General features: G+C 39.5%; 1 protein-coding gene across 1 annotated transcript in view; it reads right to left on the bottom strand.

The window, feature by feature from the left end:
- Positions 1–26,094, bottom strand: part of Ap3b1 (adaptor related protein complex 3 subunit beta 1) — a 205,937-nt gene that overhangs the window by 70,095 nt on the left and 109,748 nt on the right. Inside the window, exons 16-22 of the mRNA XM_041663539.1 lie at positions 23,453–23,639; positions 22,379–22,509; positions 17,616–17,739; positions 15,561–15,702; positions 12,922–13,069; positions 2,798–2,870; positions 1,654–1,760 (exon numbers count right to left, since the gene is read on the bottom strand). Coding sequence (XP_041519473.1) covers positions 1,654–1,760; positions 2,798–2,870; positions 12,922–13,069; positions 15,561–15,702; positions 17,616–17,739; positions 22,379–22,509; positions 23,453–23,639 — 912 coding nt within the window. The remainder of the gene's footprint in view (positions 1–1,653; positions 1,761–2,797; positions 2,871–12,921; positions 13,070–15,560; positions 15,703–17,615; positions 17,740–22,378; positions 22,510–23,452; positions 23,640–26,094) is intronic.

The following is a 26,094-nucleotide window of genomic DNA, read 5'->3' on the forward strand; positions in this document are numbered from 1 at the left end:
AGAAACTATTGTGTGAGGATGCATCCTCATTTTAACTGAAGAAATCCAAATGAACAAAAAACCCTCATACCAAGTTGTGCAAGTATGCTCTCAAGTCATATGCATGCCCACACTCAGAGAGAGAGAGAGAGAGACAGAGACAGAGACAGAGACAGAGAGACAGAGAGAGTTAGTTTACTGAATGATGCAATGTGCCAATCTCTGCTCTAATGCAATCTCACAATTCAGGAAGACACCATCACCACAGGACACAGAAGTAGAGAGGTGCTATTTTCCAGACTGTAACAGTCACAAAGACTTGTGCACTGTGCATCTGGTGTGTCTAAGTGCAGGTTGTTATCTACCCTACCTTACAGCCCAGTGAGTTTTGGGAGCCTAAATGGTTCACTATAGATTTTCTGATCACCACTTCTCTTTAGAGGCTAACACAAATATGCTCAATAAATATTTATTACTTGAGTAAATGAAAGACTTCACTGCCAATTTTCAATGCTTTCCAATCCTTTTAAATATGCTTTAATGTGTTCTTTCCTTTAGAAAGAAGAGCATCCTGCAACCCAAAACACCACTTACTCATTTCTCAGTGGCTAAGAGAAAAATCTCATTCTGTACTTGAACAGACTAGTGCAGCTTACTAGTTTTCAACAGTGCTTTATGTGAGCTCACCAAGAAGGAACAGATAGCCCAGACTGGTGTAGCATGTTTATACTGAAGGGGAAACCCCTGGAATGATATACAAGGCTCTTTCAATAGAAGCTGCTCCATGTTTTCCAAGCAGCTCAGATCAGCAGTATGCAACCTATAGCAGCTTCCTGACCACTGAATCCACAGATCAATTCCCAGATGTGTCTGCTCATCAAAGCTCACCAACTGGACTAGCTCAACAAAAGGTCAGTCATAGCAACAGACTATACATCCTAGGTATCATGTCTGACTCAAAGTGAAAGGTTGGTGGACATAAGATGCTAACATACAGAAAAATTATTGCAGCTTCAGACATGGACAGATTGACAGTTTTGATGTTATTTTGTGTTAGGCAGAATTCTCACCCCATTAAAGTTATACCCCCCAAATAACACAATTTTTTGAGATACCAGCATATATAAATAAATCTGTAAAGATAACACAAAGAGAAACATGATCCAGGGCTTTTAAAATAAAAATAATAGTAAACTTTTAGTTGCCATGTGGTGAGAAGAATTGTGGGTTAATATACACAATAATTGACTTTTATTCTCAGCCTCGACTGCAGAGAAGTCTTCCTTCGTGTAGGCACAGTCTATGTGCTCATAATGAAATTATTTAACAATGCACTATGTGTGTCTGTGTATGTTTGTCAGTGTGTGCATCACATTTTGCATCGTCACTGATGACTGGCACTCCTTGTCTATACACTACCTCGACATGACAAAGAATCCCTCTATGCTACAGACATAGGGCAGTGAAAAAATGTACACATCATATCATAAGTAAAGGTAACCAGTCAGCAGAAGTAAGTTGAGAAGATAACACTTGGATAAATTTAAAACTCATTACAAAATTAAAAGGTCTAAATCAGACTTTTGTTAGAAGAGGATCTACTGAAGACTACGAATTCATATTAATTCTTTGTTTTTTCATGAGAGAGATGGTATGTACCATATGATCACTTACATTGATGACTGATGAAGAAGCTGATAAGTTTAGACCTTCAAGATCAGCTACCAAGCTTGGAGAAAGGGCTGGTGGAGGAAGGGCAACTGGGGTGGACGCTGAGTTAACTGGAAGAAAAGGCCCAAATAAGTAAGTGTGCATGAAAATTTAACTCATATTAATAAAAGCAACATTTTATTTTGTTAGTAAATCTAACTAAATTACTTTGATTAACGAATGTATGACAACTCTATTTAATATTCTGATTTAGTCAAGTTATTATCAAGTCACCCAGATGCCACCCGAAACAAAACACACAAGGCTTGTGTGCAATTCCACCTTATTTAACATAACTTCTAGTTCCATCAATGCGACATACACCCTGCATCTGCTTCAACAACCACAGCAACATCTGATCATAACAAACCTTATTATCTTTGCTAATATGGCCAAACATGTTCAATTTCTCTATAGTAAGTGTTTTTATGTATTACACACTTCTATTTTTCTCTATGAAGTATTTTCTGTGGCTGTTACAATAGAAAATGTAAACAGAATGGATCTATGACAAAATGAGGTAACCCCCAAACAACTCACCCTCCACACAGGAAAAATATACTGAAATGCAAGCAGTTTAACATTCATGAACTCTTATTTCCAACTACTCTCCTAGTACAGAATCGACCTTGCAACAAAATTCACAGCACTACCCAGCTCCCACCACACTGAATAATTTAAGAGTGGCGACTATGTATACTTAGGTTAGCAAAGTTATAGGTGTCTGCATTCTTAGAAATATATTTGTTTGAATTAAGACTTTTTGGAGTAGAAGATGGTTCTGGCTTTCCTGAACCACTCTCTGTTCCCTCCTTAGTTAGCTGTCAGTTCCCACAGTCAGGATCTCACAATGTGGATGCTGTGAGACAGGATCATTATTTAGCAATGCAAGGAGAAATCACTGGAGTAGAATGGGTCTAATACACTTCATTTGTGGCTCTACTCACAGGACACAGAACTGACATGCTGAACCAATAAAAGGCACTGATACCACTGGCTGGAAAATTCCCACCTTTTATGACCTTTACAATAGATGCTTCTAAAATCTGGGCAATGGACATGAGAGGTACTATCTGAGTACAGAACACAGGGAAGTCCCGGTACTTACAGTCGTCTAGATCTAGAAGGAAAACGTCTTTGGGGGGAGGATGTCTTTCTTGCTGGGGTTTTCTCTCTTTTGCCTGTAAAATATCAAAACTTCAACTTATTTCAGATCTTGTCTAAAGAAAGCCATGAAGTGTTCTTACCACTACAAAACAAGCATGCTTTTGCTTCTTAGAAACAAAACACACTTGAAACTTCTGTATGGTGACACCAACACTTTAGTCCTGAACCAAAATTTCTGTGCTAGCATACTGTATTTCTTACTCATCACACAAACTACTAATTAAAATACTTTGTGTTTAAGGACTATAAAAGATCTTTACAAGAAAATTTAAAAGCAATAATCACATTTTTGTTAGATAAAAATACAATGTGTTTCTTATTAGAAAGTGAATAAACATTCTTAGAAATAATTGTTAAACAGGTTTGCTTAAGAAAAAGGAATATTCAAACAATACATGGCTAGCGCTGATATCCTCAGGCTTGGACAGGCTGGAGGAGTTTGCAGAGGCAGTGACCTAGATCCTCTGCACTCCTATACCAGCTTGCGTCAGAGGGCTTCACCTTCAGCTTTTGCTCTTTAGTATGGAAAACAACTCGCTCACTTTCCTAAGCATTTTATAAATAGTAAATATTTAAACACCCATCTAAATTTAGGGTTTCTCCAGGGCAAACTGGCTTAGTCACTGTTTGTGAGATTTCCCACCATGGAGAGCATACAATGGCTCATGCGAGGACTACCAGTCTTAATTAATATAATGGTATAACTGGGTCGGGGAAATGGCTGTTTGTACAGCGCCTGCTGTAAAAACCTAAGGACCTGAACTGGGATCCTGACGTCCATGTCAGAGTCATGGATGTTGGGAAGGCGGAGACAGCAGGATTTCTGGCTAGCCACTCAAGTTTAATTAGTTTTGGTGTAAACAATGTTTCAAACAGTTCAGGGTTGGGGGTGGGGAGTAACTGAGACAGACACTAGAAGCTTATCTCTGGCTTCTACACACAGAAAGAGGGAAATGTACATCTACACGCACAGAGTACACACACGTACACACACACGTACACACACACACACACACACACACACACACACCTGCCCCACTGTGCATAATTAAGAACATCTGAATAGCACAGTAAACAAAAAAGGTCAACAAAGAATAGTGCGTTAAACGACATTATCTGTATCAATGTTGCTTAATCTGTCTACCTTTTCTTTTAAAAAATTCTCAAATTCAAAATAAAACTTTTTTTCACTTCTTTTTGTTCATTCATTCATTTAACAAATAGATATAGAATTTTAAATGTGTATGAGATTCTGTACTCAACAATGACAAAGTCCCCACTCTCCAATAACAGAATTTAAAACTTATTAGCATAAATCATTGTGTCACTGAAGCAAAGGCCCACTTGAGTACTGTGCACACACATGAACACCAGCTTCACATAAGAGGATGCTGCGGTGGTGGGGTGCAGCGAGGGCTCAGTGCACTGCTCTCACAAAGGACCTGAGTTCGGTTCCTAGCACACACACCAACAGTTCACAACCACCTGGAATTCCAGCTCTGGGGTATCCTTCACCCTCTTGTGGCTTCTTCAGCACGAGTGCATGTGTGCGCACATATACAGACACACAGAGACACGCACACACAGACTACAGAGACAGACAGACACACACTTAGAAAAGCACCTGGGAAACAACATTTTCACATGACTGTGTTCTACATGCTAGCATTCAGAGAACTGTCCAAGAATTTTATAAAAATACACATTAAAGCCAAAAATGATTACAACTAAAAAAAGAAATAAAAACAGTATTGTTTCCTTCTAGTTGAATTTTAATTCTATCCTCCTGCAAACACAAAGCATCAGCCCCCTGTCAAGTCTGAAGGAAAAGGAAAAGAAATGTTAGTTTTGAGACTGAAATTTCAGTTACAAGTAAATGAAAGCAGATTCAGAATGAAAATGCCCATTACTACTGGACTTTGCCCTTGAACAAAAACCGAACTCAAAGGTTATCAGCATGTTGCACACAATGGGTGTAGCTTCCCACCAGCTACCATGACAAGACTGCCTTCATCAAAGTGCAAGTTCCCTACCTGAAAATTAGAACCCTATCAAACAAATAAATAAATAAAGTTAGAGCGGAAGGCAAATCTACACCCTACTTCTCAACCAAGAATGTGTACCATCACAGAGGAGAGCTATATGTGAATCTGGGTTCATCTCTTACTAGAGCCTAGAACAGACAGACAACAGGCACTAAAAAGGACAGAATGCCATTGACGTTCTGAGAAGAACAAGTAAGCAGTGACTGCAATATGACATTAGCAATAGGTGACGGTCATTTCCACCACGTTGGAAAAGCCTTGCATTCCGAATCAAAGCTATAAAATGCTTCATGATATGCAAGCATGCTTCTCCTACATTATATTTCATTTTTCATTTTAAAAAATCCATAGTAAGTTCACAACATTTTCATACTTAAAGGGTCTACTATAAAAATAAAATCTGAATTCTAAACAAAGAAGTTAAGAGCCCTATCCCATCAAACATTTCTCCATTTGCAATTCATCTTGGTAATAGAGACAGAACCTGGGCAGACACATATAGGACTTGAGGCAGGAGATTTTTCTTGCTCAATGCATAATTCATGTGCTCCGCCTGCAAAGTGTGTAAAATGAGGATTTCACACCGCGGCATGAGCCACGGAGCTGCGGAGAAAAGGCAGATGAAATCATATTTTACTGTGTGAATTTTATTTCTTAGCCTCCCAATATTTATACAAAACCACCATTGACAAACCAAACACACTGACAGATCACCCACTGTTTCCATTGTGTTACTGCTTGAGAGGAGATCAAGCAGAAAGATAGACAATTTGTTTTTGTATATTTTTCTTAAATAGAGGATTAGGTTTTTAACAGCTGAGTGACTGTATTTGACTTTTATAAGGACAACAGTTACTGATCTTAAGATCTTGCTGCAAAAAATATCTATTTATCAATTCGCTGCTTTCAAATCGCCACCTTGTTTCTATGGCATTCGATTATACACCTCAAGACAGGAACATTTTCAAAATGGAATGAAAAGTCACAAGGTTAGGAAACTAACTTCTAGTCAATATATTCATTTAAAAATAAAGGATCTTAAGTCCTAAACACAAACAAAAATATGTAACAATATCTCTGTAAAGATTTTTCATGCATTATGAACATCCATTTGCATACCGATTGCAGAAAAGCTAAGTAGATAAAAGACCTGACGTGATAAGCAGCAGATATGCTTCTATTGTACAGAGGTTGTATAAACAGTAAGAAAAGTTTACCGAACACCCACTGTTCTAAAAATCTGGAGCAAATAAATGCTAATGAGCAATACAAGGGGGTCTAATAACCCTTCCTCAGCAGAAAACTGCCTGCTTCCTTATGCAGGACCGCCTGCTTGACGGTTTCCCTTTGTTTTAAAATCTCAAGTGAAATTTCTTTCCTGGAGAATTTAAAGTATGAACTAAACATTGAAAGACACAAGCTTTGAATATTTATAATAAAAATCGACATTCAATCGTCACACAAGCTAAGGATTTCAAGCCCTGTAAACACCCGTGAGCAGTCCTTCCTTCTCAAAGCACAGAAATCAGCCTGAAATGGTTCCATTGGTGCGTTTGCAGGGTTCTGAGGTCACTAGAGGTCATCAGTGTCACAATACCTCCGACAGAGGGACAGCAAAAGTTCTAAGATACACAAGACCTGATATAGTTATGGCCATCTCAGACATTGCTGGCATATACAAATTCCGGTGCTTTTCTATAGCTAGTTCATACATTAATCTCATGACCCAGACACAAAAATATTCTTAACATCTATTAAGTGCTACACTCAAGAACACCAAATACTTCACACTTACATAACACTAATAGACTTACTAGGCCTTAAGTATGCTGTATATAATTACCATTGTTAACACAGGACCAGAGTGATCTGTCAGGTAGACAGCGCTGCTTGTGCAAGCATGAAGACTTGAATTTTGATCCTTAGCACTCACATAAAAAGCCAGGCACTACCCTTGAATGGAATGCAGCATTTAGGAGGCAGACACAGGCCAAAACCCAGTGGTCGGTCACTGGACAGCTAATCTAGCCAAACACAGGAAATACAGGTTCAGTGACAAGTCTTGTCTCAAAAGCTAAGGTGGAAAATGACTGAGGAAGATAACTGACATCAACCTCTGGCTTCTACACACGTGCACACACATACGCTGCAGTCCTGCCGGCATGCACAGAGCCGCCACACAATTCCACAGACAAAACAATGGTAATGTGTCTAAAGAAACAGATGCGTTCACTATAACTATGTACATTATAGTCATGACTTCAGATCACCATGATACTCACTGATATCTCCATATGTAAGAGCTGAGGCACACACCAGAGATCCCAACTAATGTGTCATGACCTTATGTTACAAAAAAAAAAAAAACCGAAAAAGCCCAAGATGCAGAGATACAAATGAGAATCACTTCCTCACACAATGTCTGTATTGCTAAGTCTTCTCTCTAATCTTCCAGATATTTTCCTTTACATTGTATAAAGTATGTAAAAGTGCTTAAAATATGAACTATTCAAGGTGATTTTGTGGGGCTGGAGAAGGTTCAGGGACTTAGAGCACTGGCTGTTCCTGCAGAGGACCTGGGTTCAGTCCCACACAGCTGCTCACAAGTGACTGATACTCCAGTTCCCAGGAATTCCTACTCCTTCTTATGGCCAGTGTGGACATGCACACATTACATGCAGGTGAGCACTATACAAAATAAAAATAAATCTAAAAAGGCAATTTTGTTATAGGCATTACTTGGGACAAAAGAATTACTTTGTAGAGATGATGATACTCCAAACTCTTCTTGGACACAAAAGTACATCCATAAAGTAATTAAATCTCCGAGACAAGATCATGTCCTAGGGCCATCACTGCTCACAATGCAGTATCATCCAGGACGGCACCCTCCCTCCGGACAGTACCATTTCTGTTCCCGGCAGTCACCGTCCAGTAGGAGAAGTGAAGAGCACAGGAGGCCACTTCCTTCTCACCTGCTTTCTTTAATAAGAGAAATGCACAAAGATGAACAAAGGTTCAGAAACAGCTGAGCACATAGTTTCATAAGAGAAATGTGAGTATTAGGTAAGAATATAAGTAAGTTAAAAAGAGAGAGGAGGATTCAGACACGGTGGCCGAGGAGTTTACTGAACTCAGATGGTGGCAGGACATCACCGCAGCTTGACCGGGCCACTGTGCTGAAGCTGGGGTTGGGAAAACATCAGCTAAGATGAATACAGCAAAGAATTACAGGGCTGAAGTAGAGTTGATCTAGACAGTGAAAAGAGGAAAAGAAGAAACAGATAGGAAAAATCAGATGGAAATTCTAGGGGTCCTGGCACAATCTGAACACGTAGAATCAAGTAAAGGAGCCAGAGGGAAGACTGCTGGTCCTGTGTACGCACGTGTCTGGTTCTGCTGGTGTTAAAAATCCAGCAGTTCCAGCAGGGTCTAAGCATTTGGTCTAGATTTGGGAAGAATATCTAGAAGAGCAACAGAGAAATATTACTGTGGAAAGGAAGTTAAAAAACATGCAAATTTTCCAATACTGTTTAAAAAAGAAGCATGAAACACTTAAGGATCCTGACCTCCTCTGCGGAGCAGGGTCTGCGGAAAGTGAAGTTACTAAGAAGTAACTGGGTTAAGGTGTAGGAAATGGAGGACAGATTTGAGGCTCTGTGCTCCTCTTCTGGCTCCTCTGTCAAGGCCAGAAACCACTAAAGGGGGCTGGACAGCAGAAGAGAAAATAGTGGATAAAACCTATAAGTGCAGAGGAGGTAGAAGCTCACTCAAAAATGAGGTCAGAGGTGTTTGGTTGGGGACTTCACCCCAGCTCCTGGCATCCATTTTGGAATGTTGGGTAGAAAGCACCATTTTAAGCCCCTTTCCCTAGGAGTTGCCAAACTCCACCTCCGAGAAAGACCACCAATCACATCTCCCCAGGGAGGGTCAAGAGAACTCCCACAGGCTATTTAAACTGCCCCCTAGAGAACCAACAAGTAGTCTTTCCGGTTCTTTAGGGTCCCCCTGGTTCTCCATCCCCTTCTCTGTGGTGTTTTTTGGAGGGCCACCCAGGAGCGCTGGCATCCATTAAATTGGGTTTCTTTTAATTTGGTCTGATTTGGATTACTGTGTTGGCCTAGAGTCTTACTAAACTTAAAGAGGAAGCAGGGCTTCTTCTTGGCTGAGTGGACAGAGAACAGCTACTCAGAGCTACGCTTTTATAGAAAAGGTGGGAAATGGAGATTGAGCTAAGAAGTCAGAGCGCAAGGTGACTCAGCAGTGTCGTCTGAGGAAGGCAGACACAAGTTAGGGCCATAACTAAGAACAGATACACTTTCAAGTGCAGGAGACAAGAGCCAAAGGGAGGCCAGGGGCCTTTCAGCAGGGGTCCCAGCTGAACAGCATTAAACTGCTGTGAGGGTCTGCACTTCAGGGTGCTCCTATGCATTTGTTTCCCCAGAAGACACTGAAGCAGCAAAGCGGGTACTGGCTCTGCTTTATAGACCAGGAGACTGAAGCATGAAGGTGCTACCTGCCAACAGAAACTCCATTCTAACCTAACAGGAACACCCTAAACTTAACTGTTTTGACAGTCATATATTCAAGCATCTCCAAGGTCTCATGTTCATGCTCAGTGCACCCCCAAATGCATTGTCCAGATGAAAGAATGACTCAACCTGCAGAGTCAAGACAGGAATCTCCAGTGCCAACACTGTCACACCGAATGAAGGCAAAGTGGCCACCATCTGCTCTCATTACTCATAATTTGAGCAAAAGTCACAGCATCTGATGCAACGGGGACTTTTTCACAACTAGAAAGTCACCTATTATTAAAAAAATTGGTACACTTATGATCACATGGTATATACTTCAAGCCATTCAGAATAAAGTGGAGATAAAAAGATATGGTGGCTAAAAGGCTGGGAATTTTTGGTCCAATTGTAAAAGAAAAGCAAAAATAAATAAATAAACACAAACATTCATCTTTCCACCTAATATAGACAAAAAATGGCATTTTAAGATAGACAATGTGTGTGGTCTACAGAAAACATAGGCACAAAATAATACACAGCTTGAATTTCTCAAGAGGCCTGGCTCACGATTCTGCTCTTCCTGTGAGACTCTGGAACAGTGGGAGCAGGGGCTGTCTCTGACTCTGTTGCCTGCTTTTGGGACCCTTCTCTCCTACTGGATGGCTTCTTCCAGCCTTGATAGGAGGAGGTGCCTAGTCTTACTGCAACTTGATATACCATGGCTGGCTGATACCCACTGGAGACCCGCCTGTATCTGAAGAGAAACAGAGGAGGAGTGGATGGGGTTGGGGGGGACAGCTGTGAGGAGAGGATGGAGGGGAATCTTTGGTTGGTATGTAAAAACAAAACAAAGAAATAAGCAAACACAAGTAAACAAACAAAAGGGCTGTCAGCTGTTAACTGAAGCCCTCAACAAGGAGGAAACAAAGTGGATGACTAACTTTGGGGTCCTCTTTGCTGCTAACACTACACAGGCAGTAAAGTCTACAATTTTCCAATTTTATAAAACCATGTAAGAATAACCTTCTGTAATTACATCTGTCATTTATAAAACACTGATTTTCCTCTCTGGGTTGTACTGTCAGAATCTGAAGCTCTTTATTTAAAATTAGATTTTAAGTTTTTTTAGAGTAGAAAATGAGAATATGAGAACCTACCATGTTTTTAGTAATCCACATTTAATAACTCAAAGTCTCTACAAGTTTTTATGAATTTCTGAAAACAGAAAACTTAAATTCTGTTATATAAGTAAGAATTCAATTTTAAAGGAAGTTTTACCGTTTGCAAGAATATTTAAAATAAAAAAGATAAACACTAGAAGCATTTTAAATATACTTATTTTTAACAATGAATATGGGTTTGGAAGGCCTGCTTGAGTGCAATCATTTTCATTTCTGTTACTCAGAAAACATACTAAAAATTTAGATTCATAGAGTTAACAAGTAAATTCTTTTTTAAATACTGGGTTAGGAAGAAACATAATTTATTGAATAGCGACATTTGATTGTCACGATTCTAGACACATGGAAAAAGATGTGGTCACACTGACGCTGCACTGCTAGTCTAGACACACGGAAAGAGAGGAGGTCACACTGACACTGCATGGCTATTCTAGTGGTCACACTGACACTGCATGGCTATTCTACACACATGTAAAAGGATGTGGTCACAGTGGCGCTGCACGGCTATTCTAGACACATGGAAAGGGATGTGGTCACACTGATGCTGCACCGCTATTCTAGACACGTGGAAAGGGATGTGGTCACACTGATGCTGCACCGCTATTCTAGACACGTGGAAAGAGAGGAGGTCACACTGATGCTGCACAGGTATTCTAGACAGTTGTGTGATCATTTTCACTAATGAGGTGAAGATTTAAGATCAAAAATCTAAGATCTAATATCAGATCTGAATTTTGTACTGGTAACTTCATTTACAATTTAAGCTTTCATATTTTCATAGTAACTGACAAAAAGTTCAATCACAACTGTTCAATTCAAATACATAAATACACAAATTATTCTTGCATTTGCTCTAAAATAAATGTCTCTTGCTAAAATAATCACATTTATTAATAAATATTTTTAAAGACCATGTTGGAATCAGTATCTTATATATCTCTATTTGTAGTCCTGTGCTCAGTGCCATTTCTGAGGCTTCCTTTCATGCTCCTTTTAGCAAAAAGTCAATCTTGAAACAGTCTACTCTAAAAATCTCATGAGCAGATGAATAAAAAGTGGCTCTGAGGGCTGGAGAGATGGCTCAGAGGTTCAGAGCATTGCCTGCTCTTCCAAAGGTCCTGAGTTCAATTCCCAGCAACCACATGGTGGCTCACAACCATCTGTAATGGGGTCTGGTGCCCTCTTCTGGCCTGCAGACATACACACAGACAGAATATTGTATACATAATAAGTAAATATTAAAATAAAAAATAAAAATGCTTTCAGGCAAAAAAAGTGGCTCTGACTTCTTTGTAGAACTGGATGATTAGGGAAAATTATGGAAAATCAAAGCCTCAGGAAGAAAGAAGATAATTTATCCAGTTTTAGTTGTGACAGTGTTGATTGAAGCTTTTGTCCCACCCAGTACCACAGCTGTTCACTCCCAGAGAAACACACATAGGCTTATATTAATTATAAACTGTTTGGTCTATTAGCTCAGGATTATTACTGACTAGCTCTTACAACAGAAATTAACCCATAATTCTTATCTATGTTTAGCCACGTGGCTTAGTACCTTACTCAGTGAAGCATTCCCATCTTATTTCCTCTCTGTCTGGCTGCTGACTGCGTCTCTGCCTGTCCTCTTCCCAGAATTCTCTTAGTCTGGTTGCCCCACCTATACTTCCTGCCTAGCTACTGGCCAATCAGGGTTTTATTAAACCAATACAAGTGATAAATCTTTACAGTGTACAAAACCATTATCCTACAGCATGACAGTATTCAAAGTGTCTTCTTCAGTTTCTTAGCTTTCTAACAAAACATTCAACTCTCAAAAGTATTTATTCTTAAATGGAAAAAGTTCCAAGAAGATGTATCATTCAGTTACAGCACATGCATGACCTCGTACCTTCAGTTACAGCACATGCGTGACCTCGTACCTTCAGTTATAACACACTCGTGACCTCGTACCTTCAGTTACAGCACATGCGTGACCTCGTACCTTCAGTTACAGCACATGCGTGACCTCGTACCTTCAGTTACAGCACATGCGTGACCTCGTACCTTCAGTTACAACACATGCGTGACCTCGTACCTTCAGTTACAGCACATGCGTGACCTCGTACCTTCAGTTACAGCACATGCGTGACCTCGTACCTTCAGTTACAACACACTCGTGACCTCGTACCTTCAGTTACAGCACATGCATGACCTCGTACCTTCAGTTACAACACATGCGTGACCTCGTACCTTCAGTTACAACACACTCGTGACCTCGTACCTTCAGTTACAGCACATGCGTGACCTCGTACCTTCAGTTACAACACATGTGTGATCTCGTACCTGAGTAACTTTTCTGGGTGCAGGTTCACCATCAGACTCTGATGCTGACTCAGAACCTGAAGAACTTTCTCCCATGGAACTGGATTCCGCACTAGACGATTCTGAAGCTTTAGATTGTTCATTTTTCTTCTCCCCATCTTCTGAATCACTATGAATAAAGATGAGTTTTGAAATATAAACTCTAAATCACTTATATACACAAATTTAATTTTATAAAACAATAAAGATGGCTTTAAAATTCTAAAATAAGAAAATTAAATAAAAACTGCTGAGATGGTTCAGTGGGTAAAAGTTCCTACTACCAGCCTTCCGACCAGAGTCTGACGTTCAGGACCTACATGTTGAATATCACAAGTGGCCCTCTGGTCTCCACAAATGCACTGGAAAGCATGTGCTCACACAAATTCTACATGTGCACTGGGAAGCATGTGTTCACACAAACTCCACATGTGCACCGGGAAGCATGTGCTCACACAAACTCCACATGTGCACTGGGAAGCAGTCTGCTCTTTTATTTTTTAAAAATCTACCTTAGGGACTAAAGTGATAGTTTGGCAGTTAAAAAAGTGTTTAGAGCCCTTAGAGAAGTCCTTGCATTTAGTTCTAAGGACCCACATGACAGCTTACAACAGTAGGACTTTATCCTGACTTCCTCAGGCTCCTGTACAATGTGGTGCATATACATATGCTCAGGTATATATACATGCATGCACACATGGGCACACTGACACAGACAGACACACAATCAATCAGTGAATAAATCTAAAGATTTTTGTTTTGTTTTTAATAATCTACCTTGAGCCAGGTAGTGCTCAAGCAGTTCATTCCAATGCTCTACTGTAGTGGGTCCATTAGTAGCCACTTACAATAAGGAACCAACATTGGAGGTTAAATAACTTTAAGGTCACACCGCCAGAAGAGGGAATCATGAACTCTGAATTCTCCCTCTGATATCCTACTTCCCCTTCTATCATACTATTCCATCTATCATGAAAATAATTTGGAATGTAAAATCAAATTTAGTAATCAACACTTGCAACTACTAAAGAGTAGTGCCTGAAGATGCTTAGAGATTATTAAGAACTTTAAAAAGTTCTGCTGGAAAATGGTAAACAAACTCTAAGAGACAGGCTGCACAACCCAGGAAGGAGGAGGGAGAGTGGCAAGGGAAGAAGAATCAATAGTTCTCAGAATTGATTTTTGTGGAGGAAATATGATTGCTGTTTATTAAAAACAGAGCATGGCAACATCTCAGAGCACATGTAATTATATTTGAAGATAGAAAAATAGGATGTTTTCTCTTCTACAAAATAATGGCAACATATATTATCCCCAACTCATTGTTTAAAACATGTACTTGCAAATAGAAGGGCTTAGAATGTCTTTACAGTTCACTTTGGTGTAACAATTACTTTAAATTAAAATATAAATGGAGATTAAAATTTTTTTTTCTCGAGAAAAAATACAAAACAAATATGTGATTATAAGCATATACCATAATGGCCTCTGTCACCTGAGGAGACACTGCTGTGCTTTCTAGAAACAGGTACTTCCCCAAACCAGATCATCACAGCTAGTCTGACATGCAAGCCAAGCACAGTGTCCTCAAAGGCCAGGTGATCACAAGCCAGGACGCTCTCCTGCAACAAGCCAGCTATTCTCAAGAGACTTCGCTCTGGCACTCCAGATAAGATTTTAAAGGTAAAAGTGTTATTTTATTATGCATCACTCAATTCTGACGATAATTATTGTTTACCTTACTGCTTAGAGTTTCAGATGTTAACCTAATGAGAAGAATTTACTGGTAACTAGGTTTTTAACTTTGCAATGATGAAAAGCCTGTATTAATTTAACCTACAGATTTCATTTGTTCTGAACAGGAAAAACAATATAAATCACTTTTAAAATCATTAAATCCTGACTTAAATTAATAAAGTCATAATTAGGGCATTATGCTGTGTTTGTTATGGAAGTGGCAGGGCGAGCTGCTTTAATTACTGTCTGTAATAAAAGGAGCAGAGAGCGTACTGCGCCCAATCAGTGCTGTCAGCCACGACTGAGCCCAAGCTGCAAGCTCATCAAGGGAGCGGGCAGCCGGCCCCCGAGAAGGGCCAGGGAGTCAGCAGAGGCCACCATGACAGCAGTGGGGGAAACAGAGCCACACAATCCAAGGTATTAGCCCCAATTACTCAAAATCTTAATGACGCTTTAACACACGAGGCTGCTGTTGGTAATGGCAGATCTTGAAAAGAACTAACCCTTAAGTATCTCCTGACCGTCTTCCTTCACAGCCTTTGACTCTGATATTTGAATCATAATCTTTTTAATGTAACATTATTTAGAAAAATCAATTGTCTTAGTTACATAATGGCAAAGTGCTGAAGGATTTAATTTTAGCCCTCAGCAAAATTGCTGCAAAAGGTAATTAAGTGTTTCATCCCTACTGCTTGGTCACTTAAGGCAGTCTCCCAAGGTGATAGCAATTTCAAAAATGTACCCTAAGATCTATCTGTTCAAGTTCAAAATGAAACCTAAGCACAGTACACAAGGCTTACCATTTGTTTTGGAGAAAATACACAGGCATTTTCTAATTCTGTGAATTAAGGAGAAACTCCTGGGAAAGGGACAAAGAAACTCACCTTTTCCTCTTGGTTTTTGAGCTCCTCTGGCTCGCTCTCTTGCATTCCATGTCTGCCTCACTTCCGGTCTCACTCTCTTCTCCGCTGGAGGAGTCCTCACTGCTACTGCCTGTGTCTCCACTCTCACTCCCAGACCCGCTCTCTGAAAGACAGACCAGCTGCTCTTTCACTTACAACCAGCTAATTACACGTAGGAGACCATAACCATCAACAGTGACTGAAGGAGAGCAGGCCCTGCTGCACATGGACCATGTCTGTTCGGAGGCACCGGGTCAACAGCGACCCAGAAAGACAGACAGTGACTGAAGGAAAGGAGGCCCTGACTCACATGGACCTTGTCTGTTCAGAAGCCTTGGTCCAACAGCTACTCACACAGACAGAAGATGCTCAGATAATGGGCAGAGCAAAGACAAAATGCACAAGAAAACCAGATGGAGAGAGCCTCTCTTCCAAACCTAAAGCAGCTAGCTAGGGCATGACATATATATATATATAGAATGCATAAGACTGGTATAAGAAAGAATTTTGAATTCTGCTACTTGTTACTAAAAATTTCACTTAGTGAAAGAAAAAGCAACAGTTAGATCTTCCTAGGAACCAATTTTGAGAAGGAAGCAAGCTTTTCCAGTAAGCAAAATTCCCAAAGTTAAGACTTACTTTTCCCAGCCCAAGAGTCTCCCACAGGCTGATAATATGACACACTAGTGTTCTTGCAGAAGTGATGCATTAAGAGCTGGGCATGATGATGCACACTTATAATTCTAGGATTGGGAAGATTGGGGCAGAGGACAGGAATTTGTTGTGAATTCAAAGTTACAGATACAAACAGTTATCTGGTTTATACTGGAAATAACAAAAAGAAGTCACAGGGCTGGGAGATGGCTCAGGGGTAAAGTGCTTGCTATACAAGTATGCGGAGATCTATTTGGATCCCCAATACCAATGCATGTGAAAGTCAGGTATGGTGGGGTGCAAATCTGTAACTAGTGCTGGGGCTGGGGCACGGGGCTGGGGAGTGTTGCTGATTATTCAGCCTCGAGAAAGCAGTAAGCTCTAGTAGAGACTGCCTCACAAAATAAGGGGCAGGGGCAGAGAGATGGTGCTTGCTGCCAAACTTAGTTTCATCATTTGAGCCGACATGGTGAAGGAGGGAAGTGACTCCTCCAAGCTGCCCTCTTATCTCCACACACAAGGGCCACGGGACTGTGTCTCCCTCCCACCCATGCAAATGAATACACGTGAGGAAAATGTAAAAAAATACGTGAAAGAGGCCTGACACTGACATCTGACCTCCACAGGTGCATGTACACGTGACTGCTCTCACACAGGCATGCACCACACCCACCCATCCATCTACCCCACACAAAGAACAAGATGGGGGGAGTGGGCACAGCATTGCAGTCACTGTCTCTCTGCCATCACATGGGAGGCAACAACAATCTGGGTGCAGCTCGTACTAGGTGGTTGCTTTTCCTCTGGAAGCTACCATAGAGCCCCTCACAGAGGACCACAGCATGCAGAACTGTGCTATTTAAACAAGCTCACGAAGAGCCACAATGTTAACAGAATTTCAAATGTTGAACAATGCTAATCTGGGAACAACTTATAAACAATAGGATGAAGATGGTGTATAAAGCATAAAAAAGCACACCATGCTGGCCTCTGCCTCCCAAGTGCTGGGATTAAAGGTGTACTTTTTTATGATGATTTTTATGTGCATTGGTGTTTCACCTGCATGGATGTCTGTATGAGGGTGTTGGGTCCCCTCGAGCTGGAGTTGCAGACAGTTGTGAGCCATAAAGGCATATTTTTAAAATGTTCTCTATCAGATGGAAAAGCAGGTGCTTTATTTGGCTGGTACAGCTGAAGCCCAGGGTTCTGAATCCACGCTGCTCATACTTTCACTGCATATGGCCCTCAACTTCCTAGCTCTGAAAAGAAATGAATTCTGACATGTCTTAAACAGGATGGCGGGTGAAAGAAAGGAAAAGATAAGGGGCATCCACATGTAATCTATAGTATGAATAATACAGTTTGATAAATTACAAGGCCCACCACTATCACTGCTGCTGTCAGAGGACTCCTCTTCCTCTTCCTCGTCCTCCTCCTCAGATTCAGAGTAAAATTTCTTAGCAGGGATTTCTTTCTTTGTTTTTCCAACTGGGGTCCATTCTTTTGCCTGTATACATAAACAAAATAAACATTAATGAATTCTTACTAAGTGATTCATACTCCTGACAAATGTAATTGTTTAAGTTCACTATGAACTCAGAAGAAAGTTTGAGACTTCAACAGAGAAAACAACTGTTACAAGTCTCAACAACAAGTCATCCACTTTTAAAGACAAAGCATACACTCCCCTCAGAGTCCACTGTTAAGTCACTCATGTTATGTTTCCAGATCATTTGACAAAGGTTTGTGTTTGTAGGTCCACAGAAAAAACTTAACCTACAGTACCAATAATCTATGTTGATAGCTTGGCACTTGGACAAAAGCAAGCAAACCGCAGTGAATGTAGGCAGAAGTGAACATCTTCCTGTGCTAAAGCTTCTCTCTCCCATAGCCTCAGCGCCTAAGCTGCAGAGAAATGCTCTTCCGCCCTGGTTCGGGCACCCGTCTCTCCTGGATTACTGCAGCACGTTCCTAACTGCTCACCTTGCTTCTCCTTTCCACTAACCCCAACCAAAGCTTGTTGAATACAGCAGAAGAGTCGGGTCCAGCTACTCTCTGGTTTCAAACCTTGGTGATTCTTGATTTCACCCAGATAAATAGGTGACAACAGTCTGGTTGGACAAACTCAACAAGCTGTTCCCACTCACTTCCTCTTCCTTTCGCATACTCAGCTCCAGCCAATTCTTACTGTTCCTCCAAAGACTCCTAGACTTGCTCTGTCTGAGGGTCTTGCCCTCAGCTATTCTACCTCAGCACAACTCCAACTCCTTATTAAAAAAAAAAAATAGTGCTAGCTGCCTTATAATATGCTATGTGATCTACCTGTCTTTTTCTTCCCTAAGGTGGGAATTTCTAACCCTCTACACTGAAGCATCGTATGTGTGCCTGTAATAAGTATTACTTATACCTATTACACCCTTGAAGCTTTCAATTTTATATTCAGAAAATATTTGCTTGCATTTAAGTAAGTGATGCTCTTTGGTGTTCACTAAATATGGCATTAGGAGAAGTCTTTACTATAAACCTGTCATAATAGTGACCCTGATTATCTTGGAAAAATTATGTTTCATATTTTCTCTTCTACAAAGCATGAAAATGTAGATTTCTTAAAAGGTCAAAATGGTTAAGACTCATTTATATTACACTTTTAATTGAGTTTCCAGTGCGTGCCAGCCTGATGAGAGAAAGAGAAAGAGAGAGACAGAGAGATTGTATGTGTTGTAAAGGAATTTACAGCATGGCACAGATTCTAATCTAAGGACTGTCCTCAACACTAAAGGCACATTACAATTTTCTGAGAATATGTTTTAAAATACTAATACAAACAACAAAAATATTAATGCTCACAACCCCAACTGCCCAAGAGAAGCTTCAGTAGCCTGAAAAAAAAATACTTGGAAAATGAGAAGAAAACTAACAAAAATTACTTGAATATATGAGTTCCTGTATTCACATAGCTTTCAGACATTTAAGGGACAAAGCCTACACCATTTAATCCACTGTGGTGTGACAGCCATGACAGAGTAAGCGAGAACAGAAGAGATGGAGAGGCACGAAAGCTAAGGTCCTCTACACAGCAAGTTGTCTATGTGTTTACAAAGCAAAATGCCTTTGATATGCAAAAGAGTCTTTGTGTAACTGGAAAAAAAGGATTTTCTGTAACTAACCAAAAAAACTCTAAAGGAGCTACAAAAGTTACTGATACCTTAATATAAATATACATTATATCTGATATCGTAGAAATGGTGGTGTGTAATTCAAAGTGACTTCTAGTGTCAACCTGACTAGGCTCCCTGTTGTTTTGATTAAAATGTCAGATTATCTAAGCCTCAGCCATTTTTCTTCCTAAGTTATATTTCATAATAATGAGATTTGACCTTAGAGGATCACTAGATAGTAAACCCAGAATAATACAGTGTATCATGTGCACAAATGCATTCTATGCCTTCAGGAGGGAGGAGAGGCACTGAGAACAACAAAAAGGATAATCTGAACACCACTCTATGCAGGTATGAATGCATTTCAAAATAGAACTAGTTACATTCGGTTTATATTTCATTGTATCCCTCGTAGAACATTTTAAGCCCCTATCTCAGAGACAAGTAGAATGAATCTGTTTGTTATATGGCTTAAATGGATACCTTAATCTGGTTCCATCAGCTATAATTATTCTTCATAAGTTATTAATTATTAATTTCAGGAATCTCTCTTGAACTACACAATGAAATGAAGGTAAGAAAACAGGTTACTTAGGTACCATCTTTATAAGAGAGTTAGTGCTTGGAACATATGAAAATGGAAGAAGCCAGTCAATCCATATAAAAACACTACAGAAACAAAATTAAATTGCACAGCACCGCTATCAATTTCTGAGAAGTAAAACCCTTTCCAGAGGGGAGGGAGAGTGGATATGGTGGGAGGATAAGAGGACTGCTCTAGGCGAGCCAAACACTATGTACCCCATCAAGAAAAAAAAAAAAAACAGCACCAGAACAGCAAGGAGGCATGATTATCAGGAAAGAGAATGTCTGCAGAAGAATCATAGCAAAGACCACTGTCTCCATATCCTAGTATCTGACAGAACTTGTACAATAGGCAACTGTGCTGAACAGTGCTGAGACTGGGAAGAAACCCAAGCAGACGTAGCTGCAGGGAAAAACACACAAAAATGAGTTTTCATAACTTTCACTCATCATATTGCTTTATTTTTAACATGTGTGTTTTATGTGTTCATGTTGAGTATGGAGGCCAGAGTCAATGCTAAATATTTTCATGAATAGGATAGGGTCTCTCTCTGGGCCTGGAACTAGGTGACATAGCCAGAGAGGCGGGCCATGAATGCCAAGGGCCTCATGTGTCTCCACCTCATCAGTGCTGGGCTCATAGATGGGCACCACCACAGTGGAGTTTTTCTTTTTCTTCTTTTTTTTTTTATTGGATTTTTCGAGACAGGGTTTCTCCATAGCTTTTTGGTTCCTGTCCTGGAACTAGCTCTTGTAGACCAGGCTGGCCTCAAACTCACAGAGATCCGCCTGTCTCTGCCTCCCGAGTGCTGGGATTAAAGGCGTGCGCCACCACCGCCCGGCTCACAGTGGGGTTTTTATGTGGGTGCTGGGGACCAAACACAGGTTCTCATGCTTGCGTGACAAGCACCTTGCCAACTGTGCCACCTCCCAAGCCCCAGTTGTTTGTTTTTTATAACTTTTAGATTATTTTCTTGGCTAGCTTTAGACACAGATAGTTTGTTAAAATGTGAAAATGACGGCAGCAAGCACAGAGAATGACACAGATCTGCAAACAAGCTCAGGCGTCCTTGCCTCCATCACAGGAAAGTATGCAGAGAGCACAGCAGACAGTGGACACGGAGCACAGTTCTGCTCTGCAGGAACTATGGGGACCTGCATTTACTTAGGCTCTCTAAAGCTTGGTTTCCTCACCTATGAAATGGAAATACTGAGCTGGGCCTGGTGGCATGTACGATTTAATCCTAACACTTGGGAGGCAGAGGCAGGCAGATCTCTGCTTGAGGCCAGCCTGGTCTACACAATGAGTTCCAGGATAGTCAGTGCTACACAAAGAAACTCTGTCTCAGGGGGAAAAAAGAATATTGTTATGAGTCTTAAGCAAGATGATGTTTGTTAAACATCTACCACCAGGGCTGTAAATTGAGATATTTATTAATCATCTGCTGCCAGATATGTTCAAGGCCAGTATAAGATTCATATTCAAAAGAAAGCCATTTCTCAGGGCAATTATATGCTCATTAAAGGGACGGTGTTTAGAGTAATGATTCTTTCCTTTGCATGTGGAAGGGGAGTAATGAGGCTAAGGAACTTTCCAACAGGAGTTAATGGTAAAGAATTCTGATTATATAAATTCTAGTTCACTGTGCCTTTATATCAAAAAACATCCATAATGGAACTTTCAACAGCTCCATTTAAATTAATCCTACCTCAAAAAGCAACAGAAATATTCCACACAATTTCTAAGTACAAGCAAAATATCCCTTTATCACATTTATTTATAAAACAATAAACAGGCAATATTCTATTTAAACCTAGTAGCTAGTACCTTTAAGAAAAGATTCAGAAAAAGTATTATGGCAATTTCAAAAACAAATGCGAAAACAGTGTATTACTCATTTTTTAAGTGCGCCCTCATCAAGGCCATCTTTGGTACACAATGCTCCCTACCTATTTTTAAGTGTCACTTACAACCGGGCTCAACAGAAAACCCAGTACATTTTGTACAGGTTTTTCTTTTCTGGAAAAGAACAGCAAAAATTATTTATAAAAACATTGACAGGAAGCTTACGAATCTCTAACAAAGTAGAAAAAGCTCAATCCATTGAAACTAAATACCTTAGAAATTGAATCTACACAGCTACAAATGCAATCGCACAAATGCGGTTGGCGCTGATGCAGAGAATTCAATTCTCTATTTCCTTGAAGCAAAAAACAGTCTGCGTGCAAGGCACGGAAAACCACAATATTTAGTTCCTATAAGGCAAGGTATATCTAACACATAGCATTCAGAATCACTAGAACAGCGTTCTGTTTTTGGCTCAAAGGCTTTTATATAAAAAGGTAGTTATCTCAGACGCTCTCATTGCTAGAACAAAATTAATCTCAGAAAGGTCAACTTACTGACTCTATTACTTCTACATTGCGAACCGATGGGTCAGGCGCCACCTCTGGCCAATTAGATAATTCCAGGTACCCAGATGCTTTAATGTTGAGAGTATGAGATAAGGTGCCAAGCTGGAAATGATCCCTATCTATTAAAAATGGAGGAAAATAGAAAATAAACAATATGAGCTGAATATAACAGATAACAATCATAATCGAACTCAAGGCAATTGGCGTATTACCACAAATGTCAAAGAATAAATATAAACCAGGAAGCTCTTCATAGGTCAGAAAACTGATTTCAGCCCATAGATTACAATAATCTCCCCCATAATGGTCAATAAAAAAGCTAATCAGTCAGTGTGTTTAGAGGTGTTGCTCTGAAATGTAGCTTCTCTAAAAATTACTTTACTGTGAATATTAGGAATGACAGCGCAGTTAAACAATCCATATACATGCCTTGGCACAAACACATCCAGAATTTCAATAGTTTTTCTACCAAACTGAATTGCCTTTACTGCTTTACAACAAATAAGAAACAACGTGGAAACCAACCTACATAACCACGTGATTCGAACTACAGTAGCGACTTAAATGATAAGATATTTAATTAGTCCCTTTTTAAAAAGCTGGGGGAAAGAACACAAGTTTCTTCCTTGAAAACTGAACTTAAATTAAAAAAAATATTTGTATGAAATAATTTCTCCTAGAGATGCTGACGTTAGTGTACACAGATATTTAATTAGTAACTTACTATTAAGGTGACTTTCACCCTCTGAAAATGAAAGCATTTAAAGCAGAAATAAAGCCTGTGTCTTACAAGAACAAAACAGCTATTTTATCTACTGTTCAGCTAATCTGCCTAATGAGAATAAAAACCAGAGGACCTCAAAGTATTTAGACAAACAAGGTCTACAGAAATACAGAGTTTAACAAGCGTAAGAATAAAGTTTGAACAGATGAATCAGTGTGTGCACACTGTTCTCATAGACTGACATGGAAGTCGTCTATTTTTCTAGGAGATACATTTGAAGCACATCACACAGACACAATTGTAGACACCGGGTTTTACAGTTGTGTAGTCTGATATACCTTTAAAGGGAGACTCGAGCAGTGGTGCAGGCTTCTGGGCTAGGAAGATTTTTTTGGCATATTTACTTAAAGCTCCACTCTTCTCATTCGGAACAATAAGCTGCCTAATAAATCTTGTGCGGTCTCTGATGTCGTAGTTTTGATCATACTTGCCGAGATTTAATATGTACTGGGTAAGCAATTTTGTCTGCTCGAAAAAAACAGAACAAGTTGAAAATACGGTTATTTATGATTATTGATAACTCTGGATAAACATATTTAAAGACGTAATAAAAACGAATGGTTATGTCAAACAAATGTCACTCCACAGGGAATATGCATCTCTAACATGGCAAATGGGATTCCGAAGCCAACGCACATGTCCTCTTCCGTGCTGGGGAGGTGAATGCTGAGCACCGAGAAGCAGCCATGTGCTAGATTATTAAACTGCTGAAGTGGAAAGAAAGGCATCATTAAAAAAATAATCATATATGGCAAACCCGCTGAAGAGTCTACGTGAGAATAATGAATGTGGAAATACAACTAAAAACATGGCACTCAAAACTTAATCGGAAAAATATGCAGGACATCAAAACATGAGAGAGTATTAGGGGCTGGCAAACGGCTTCTCCTGAGGTGTGCTTTATGAAGAGATACTGTCCCTGGCATAAGCAGTGTCTGCACTCTGACGGCACTCAGTTACTTTACCCTGAATTATGACCCATTAAAGCAGACACATGAATCACTGAACTGGATTACTGCAAATTATTTGCAGTGCATTTAGCTGTTACTTTTTCATAAAAGCAAGCTGCTGATGCCCTCTAAAAACCAGGATAAAAGAGTTCTTCCATTTTTCCGCCATGCTGCTTATAGCCTCTAGTAATATTGGTCATTTATTTATTTACGTAAGCTTTTACACCATAATCAGGCTTGCTAAGTCAACTTCTGAATGCACTACATTAACATATATTGAGATGATTTTAATAATAATCAAACCAAAATTGGAATGTAACAAAATAGGTTTGTATGTTAAACTACAGTGTTTTTAAATGAAAAAGCAATTTTAATTTAGAAGGCTACATGTGTACAATTGTAAATATAAGCTAAATAGGATTCACAAAATAAAAAATAACAAAAGCATAGTAAATCATTTACATTAGAACATTTTGCACACACTAGAAATAAAAAAAATAGACTCAATCACAACAGGGAGATGCAAAGACAATGCTAGAACAATACGTCAGAGATCAGCGACGGGGGTGGTGCACCCCTTAAAATAATATCCAGCTGGGATGATTGATGGGGAGAGGAAGCAGGCTTCTTTTGGAAGCAAGGTATTTAAAAGCGATGGCATAGGTTTGTTAAGGAGGAATTATAAAACGCTTGTAGATCTCTCCTTATTCTAGTTACCACAAACTGCTGCCTGCTTTGCTTCATCTGTAAGTAAAGACTGAGACCTGTTTAAAGAACAGCAACTAGCCAATACCTGGCATAGGAGGAATGCAACATAGGCTTGGACAGGGTGTGGCACCCTGAACTGTAACTACCTGGACAGGAGAGCTGGGACTCACGGAACCATTCCTGTCCTCAAATCAGAGTAAAAATTCATAGCTAGTTAATGCTAAAGTCCTTCTTAGCATTGAGACTGAGAATCTGCAACTCAACTTAACCAAAAAAAGAAGTTACTAATGCACTTTTTAAAATGGCAGCCATACATTCCGCTTATAAATTCCTTAATCCTCAAACTAAGTTTTACAAAATTAAACCTTTAAAATATATTGACAGAGACACTATTTACATTGAAAATTAAAAATATGTATTTATGACTTATAAAACAGTTCTATTAAAATGTATTTTCAAAATAAAAATTTTCATAACATAAAAGGCATATCTATATGCAATGATTCATCACACACTATAGTAATCAATTTTTTTGCTATTTGTCTTCAGTAGTAATGTATCGGCATTTCTCTGAAGAATGTATTTTTGAAAGTGTTTAAGTCTTGTATTTTTCAAAATTTAAATTTATCATTAGAAATTATGAACCTGCTAGTATTTTCAATGTATTCTCTATATATCATAATATCTGTATATAAATACAGATTATATGAGTGTGTTTGTATATGTGTGCATACATATGTGCATGTGTGCATGTGTTGGCCTGAGATCAGCTTGGGTGTTTTTCTCTATTGCATTCCACTTTATGCTTTGAGACAGGGTCTCTCACTGAACTCAGAGGCCATGGATTGCATCAACTGATTGGTCAAGGTGCATCAAAGATCTAGTTCCTGCCCTCCTGCCAACACTGGGGTTACAGATGTGTGGGCCACTACACTTAGCTCACATATCACTGAACAGCAGCATGGCAGAAACGAAGGTTCAAAGCAGAGTTGAATAAATCTGCTTGTGTGTTACTGTAACTTAACTATTAAGTACATCACCTCATTAAAAATTAAAACTGGGGACACATCTTAACTGGATGGGACATTGAGATAATCATCATAAATTAGATTTTTCCAGGGCAACTTTTAGAAAGGGAACATTTCAATAAATGACCAAGGCATTTTAACATCACAAAGGGTCCAGTTCAAAACACTAAATAACACTGTTACATAAAAAATTATATAAAACAAGAAAATGAGATAAAATACACTTTAACAGAA

The sequence above is a fragment of the Microtus oregoni genome, unplaced genomic scaffold (assembly GCF_018167655.1).
Source record: "Microtus oregoni isolate MIOR12 unplaced genomic scaffold, Mior012 000014F_ref0000157, whole genome shotgun sequence".
Taxonomy (NCBI): Eukaryota; Metazoa; Chordata; class Mammalia; order Rodentia; family Cricetidae; genus Microtus; species Microtus oregoni.